Source organism: Anthonomus grandis, unplaced genomic scaffold (genome assembly GCF_022605725.1).
Source record: "Anthonomus grandis grandis unplaced genomic scaffold, icAntGran1.3 ctg00000501.1, whole genome shotgun sequence".
NCBI lineage: Eukaryota > Metazoa > Arthropoda > Insecta > Coleoptera > Curculionidae > Anthonomus > Anthonomus grandis.
The window spans coordinates 30,001-35,000 of record NW_026088518.1 but is presented as its reverse complement, the minus strand read 5'-3'; the positions used below and the strand labels follow the sequence as shown (position 1 = coordinate 35,000).

General features: G+C 44.1%; 4 protein-coding genes across 4 annotated transcripts in view; 1 reads left to right on the top strand and 3 right to left on the bottom strand.

Annotated features, from left to right (window-relative positions):
* The window catches only part of LOC126749674 (histone H1A, sperm-like), a 944-nt gene extending 649 nt beyond the window's left edge, over positions 1-295 (bottom strand). Inside the window, exon 1 of the mRNA XM_050459365.1 lies at positions 1-295. This exon is cut by the window's left edge and continues 649 nt beyond it. Coding sequence (XP_050315322.1) covers positions 1-174 — 174 coding nt within the window. The 5' untranslated portion in view covers positions 175-295.
* Positions 296-1,222: 927 nt separating this feature from the next.
* Positions 1,223-1,694, bottom strand: LOC126749686 (histone H4). The gene has a single exon (XM_050459379.1). It carries the CDS (start codon positions 1,610-1,612, stop codon positions 1,301-1,303), a length of 312 nt encoding a protein of 103 aa, XP_050315336.1. The 5' UTR covers positions 1,613-1,694; the 3' UTR covers positions 1,223-1,300.
* Positions 1,695-1,811: 117 nt separating this feature from the next.
* On the top strand, positions 1,812-2,368 carry LOC126749677 (histone H3). The gene has a single exon (XM_050459368.1). The coding sequence runs from the start codon at positions 1,850-1,852 to the stop codon at positions 2,258-2,260; it is 411 nt and encodes a 136-aa protein (XP_050315325.1). The 5' UTR covers positions 1,812-1,849; the 3' UTR covers positions 2,261-2,368.
* Positions 2,369-2,713: 345 nt separating this feature from the next.
* The window catches only part of LOC126749682 (histone H2B), a 2,382-nt gene continuing 95 nt past the window's right edge, over positions 2,714-5,000 (bottom strand). Inside the window, exons 1-2 of the mRNA XM_050459374.1 lie at positions 4,979-5,000; positions 2,714-3,185 (exon numbers count right to left, since the gene is read on the bottom strand). The exon at positions 4,979-5,000 is cut by the window's right edge and continues 95 nt beyond it. Of these exons, the coding sequence (XP_050315331.1) occupies positions 2,766-3,137 (372 nt within the window). The 5' untranslated portion in view covers positions 3,138-3,185; positions 4,979-5,000 and the 3' untranslated portion in view covers positions 2,714-2,765. The remainder of the gene's footprint in view (positions 3,186-4,978) is intronic.

The following is a 5,000-nucleotide window of genomic DNA, read 5'->3' as shown; positions in this document are numbered from 1 at the left end:
TTTTTTGATTGCTTGTAGGGACGATCCTCCTCTTTCTTTAAGGCCTTTGATGGCATTGTTTACCATCTCGGAAGTTGGTGGATGAGTTGGCTTAGCTTTAGCTTTTTTCTCCTTTTTTGCTGGCGAACTAGCTGGTGGGGCAGAAGCTACTGGTACTGACTCGGTATCGGCCATTATGTAATTTAACTTCGGTGGTCAATAACACTAACGATGAAACAACGGTGACTACGAAAAAAATCGCTCGACTATAACTTCACCCTGGCACTGTCGGAGTGAGAATAAACAAGGCGTCCAATGTCGACTTGGGTATACATCAAATCGGACGGAGGGAGGAGTGAACGGTCCGCTCTCGGCGCTGGATTCTCTACTGCTTCGTTTATACCTTTTACCTGTTTGCCCGTCTGTATTAAATTGCTTATTTTTAATATTTTTGCTACATTTTCAACAGAAATTGACCGAGAAGTCGCCTCTTAAGAGATTTAGGAATATCTTTAATGCATTTAACGGTACATGTGGCTCGTAGTGATAGGAAAACGCGACCGTCAAAGTTAAAGGTTTCTGATTTTCTACTAAAACTTTTCACTTTTATATCGTTATTCTTAACTGTTTAATAAACTTAACGATCTAGGGTTTAAGTATATGATACTGCGGTGTCTCCTTTAAATATAGAAAAGTTTGTGGCAAACATTTTTTAAGTATTTGAACAGATAAAGTATCATAATGGTTGGGACGTCACTACAACTTCAAGCAAAGTGGCACCATAAATTTGTCAACAACAATAATGTAAGTATTTTCTTCTTCAGTGTTTAAGAAAGTTATTTAAAAAAAAAAGAAACATATATTATTGGAGTTAATATTGAATATTAGCATCTTGTTTAAAAAAAAAAAAGCTTTGTCTGTTTGCTTGATACGGATACTCTCTTTTGAGAACGAAATAAGTAAAAAAAAAAAAATCGTATCGTATCCTCTCGCATTAGAAAGAGTTTACTACAGAAAACTATATGGCAACGTGATCTCAATAATTTAAATAAATGTTTACTCTAGACCCATAGTAATACACGTTCCGCTAAGTTTATCTACGCATTTTTATTTTTTTTTTTTTTACAAAAGAGGAGAAAAAAATATATATAATTTTTCATTTTCTATAATTGACTAACGATAATTATATGCTCAAGATGATAAAACGGTAAGCACGAATTTTCTTTGTTTTTTTATTTTGTGGTTCTGAAAAGAACCGTTTTTTTTTATATATTTGTTTGTTTTGTCCACCGTTCTTAACAACGGACAAGAACTTCTCAGTTTAACCTCCAAAACCGTACAAAGTGCGTCCTTGACGTTTTAAGGCATAAACTACGTCCATGGCGGTAACAGTTTTCCTCTTGGCGTGTTCGGTGTAGGTGACTGCGTCCCTGATCACGTTTTCAAGGAAAACCTTTAATACACCACGGGTCTCTTCGTAGATCAAGCCAGAAATACGCTTGACTCCACCACGCCTCGCCAATCTTCTGATAGCTGGCTTGGTAATACCCTGGATGTTATCACGAAGAACTTTACGATGACGTTTTGCGCCTCCTTTTCCCAATCCTTTACCACCTTTTCCTCTGCCAGTCATTTTGAACCGTTATACTAGTAGTAGTAGTTCACCGAACGTATCGAAAAAGACAACTGCCGTCGCCCCAAAAAATTTGCTCGGTTTTGTGCTTTTTGTAGCCCCGCCCCTTTAAAGTACGAACTGACCAATCGGGTGGCATCACGAATCAACAAAACTCCGTGGTCGAATTTTGGTGCGTTTCATTCTCACAGTAGACGCCGTAAGGTTAGTTCAGTGTCTCCGAGTTATTATTAAATAATGGCCCGTACCAAGCAGACAGCTCGTAAATCGACTGGTGGAAAGGCACCAAGGAAGCAATTAGCAACCAAGGCGGCCCGCAAAAGTGCCCCAGCCACCGGAGGAGTTAAGAAACCTCATCGTTACAGGCCGGGAACCGTAGCTCTGAGAGAAATCCGTCGTTACCAAAAAAGTACCGAACTTTTGATCAGAAAACTACCATTCCAACGTCTGGTTCGTGAAATCGCACAGGACTTTAAGACCGATCTTCGATTCCAAAGCTCCGCTGTTATGGCTTTACAAGAAGCCAGCGAGGCATATTTGGTGGGTCTCTTCGAAGATACCAATCTTTGTGCCATTCACGCCAAACGTGTAACTATTATGCCCAAAGATATACAATTGGCCAGGCGGATCAGGGGTGAACGTGCTTAAGTTTTTAATTCCGTTCATATTACGGTTAAAAACGACCTTTAAAAAAAAAACGGTTCTTTTCAGAACCACTATTTAATAATAAAAGAAAATTTCGTTTAAAAAAAAAAATGTTTTCGAAACAAAAAAACAAATCATCTCATCTTTTTGACAATTTATAAGAAAGGAATTAGGACTTTACAATATTCCTGTACGGTGTTTTATAATAATTGTATTGGTACTTGTACGGAAACCATTAATATTCATCTTTTTTATATTATGATGACTGACTTGAGATCGTTTGACTGACTGTCTCTTAGTCTTTGCAAAAAAAAAAAAAAAAAGAAATAAAAGTTGTTTGATTTAAAAAAAAAGTTGTTTAAGTTTACATGTACGATGTTACTCTAATAAAGATCAGCATTAATATCTGTCAGCTATAAGGATCAATACGAATTTCTTTATTTATGATTTTGTGGCTCTGAAAAGAGCCGTTTAGATGATAAAAAGTAAAACAACAAATAAAGTCGATTTACTTCGAGCTTGTATACTTGGTAACAGCTTTGGTACCTTCGGATACAGCGTGCTTAGCTAATTCACCAGGCAACAAAAGTCTCACAGCGGTTTGAATCTCCCTACTTGTGATGGTAGATCTTTTGTTGTAGTGAGCCAGACGAGATGCTTCGGCAGCAATCCTCTCAAAAATATCGTTAACGAATGAATTCATAATCGACATGGCTTTGCTGGAAATACCGGTATCAGGATGTACTTGCTTCAATACTTTGTAAATGTAGATTGCGTAGCTTTCCTTCCTCCTGCGCTTCTTCTTCTTATCAGTTTTAGAGATATTTTTCTGAGCCTTTCCGGCTTTCTTGGCAGCTTTTCCGCTAGTTTTTGGTGGCATCTCGACGATACAAACGCAACGACTGCACAGACGTAAATAAAATTCAACCTTACTATGAAACTGACATTTATTTATCGTTTAAGATACAGGTTAATCTAATGATTTATGCCTACTTAACTAAATGGAAATGTTACTTAATATTAAGGTAGTGACTACTTTATGCAAAGAGCTAGTGGCCTTTGCGCGGAGTGAGGTGGGTTTTCAGGCTCCCACTGGGTGTATGCTTTGCAGTAGCAGCTGGAACTGCTGCTGCATCGAAGTGAAGAAGGCTTGAAGCATGGGGTGCGGTTCGACAGCAGGGGCTTGTTGCGGTGGTGAGGGTGGTGCAGCGAGGCGGCTGTTGTCCTGGGTGCCCCAGGTGAACGGGCGATCCCGTTTGGCAGCTTTTGCCTTTTGGATCTGTTTCGGATTCCTGGGGCATCCCAGGTAGTTGGCGGTGTGCGGGCCTCCACAGTTGGCACATGTGGCCGGCTGGTCGCGGGGTTTTGTGCACTGGGCGGTGGCGTGGAGTTGGCCACACTTCACGCACTTGTGAGCCGCCGTGCATCTGGCCTGGGCGTGTCCATGGAGCTGGCACCTGTGGCACTGAATCCTCCTGGACTTGTTCCTTTGGGCTTCCACCCTTATCTTCACGCCGCGTAGCTCTGTGATCGAGAAGATTGCCTTCTCTTCTCTAGGGAGCTGTACCAGGACCAGTGGTGTGGGCTGCCTGTTCCTATTGAAGTATCGTGCGGCTGAGTGTGGGTGGAAGCCTAGCTTCCTCAGGTCCTCCAGGATACTTTCGGCCGACCAGTGCTCGAAAGGTCCTCGGAGGATGATGTAAAGCCTTCTCTCCTCTGGCAGGGAGAAGGAGTGGAATGGCACGTTCGAGGATTCCAGATAGTCTTGGGTGGCTCTGTAGTCCGTGATGGTCTGCGGGTGGATTTTTATTCCGTCCCGGGTGTTTACAACATGGCCATGTTGTACACCTTTGGATTTCAAGGCGGCGGCGACTTCTTCGAATTTGGACTTTTCCCTTATGATTATCGGAGGGATCTTGGTCCTGCGGGTAGGTGGGGCTGGCTCGGGACTGGGCTCAGGAGGAGTGTTCCTGAACCCTGCCCTGGCGGTGTGGGTGGTGGTGGAGGTGGAGGAGCAGGGAGCTTGGTCTGGGGGCGCGATGGTGGGCGCCTTCCTTGGGACCGTCTCCGGGTCCGAGGTCTTCCTTCTCTTCCTCCTGCTGACGACTGGTTGGAACCCGTCGTCTTCGTCCTGGGGGCCTGCTGGAGTCGCAGGGCAGGAGCTAGGCTCCTGTGCTGGGATTTCGGCCATCTCGATGGACTCCACAGGTAATTCCAGGACTGCAGGGGGGGCTTCGGTTGCGGGACTGGCCTGTACCGCAGCTGAAGCGGACGGCAAGGCAGACTCAAGAGCCTTTATCCGGCTCTTGAGTGCCCTGGTCGTCGAGTGGAAGATCCGGCGGAGGGCGTTCATCTCCTGCTCGTGCTTCCTCTTCACGCTTCTCATCAGAACTTCATAGAAGATGGATAACTCCTCCTGGTTTGACGGGGTGGATTGTAAAACGGCCATGTCAGCTTCGCGTTCGGCCTCATCTTGGGGTGTTTCCTCTTCCTCGTCCGTATCACAGAACTCCGAGAATCCATCCTCGTCGTCCTCTAATAGGTAGGAAGAGTTTTCTTCTTGTTGTTCAGCCATGGATAGCTCGGTCGTCGGGTGGGGGACGCAAGGTCGGTCGCACTGGTACACTAGACACAGCGAGACTGGTTAGAGAACACTTCGACGTTAAGTGCAGGTGATCTGCACTCAACGGAGGACGAACTCTGACTGAACTGAAATTCAACCTCTCTTGATGTCACTATTTAA

Bases quoted from the DNA above. Each gene is read 5' to 3' on its own strand.
- LOC126749686 (XM_050459379.1), bottom strand. From the start codon at position 1,612: ATGACTGGCAGAGGAAAAGGTGGTAAAGGATTGGGAAAAGGAGGCGCA.
- LOC126749677 (XM_050459368.1), top strand. From the start codon at position 1,850: ATGGCCCGTACCAAGCAGACAGCTCGTAAATCGACTGGTGGAAAGGCA.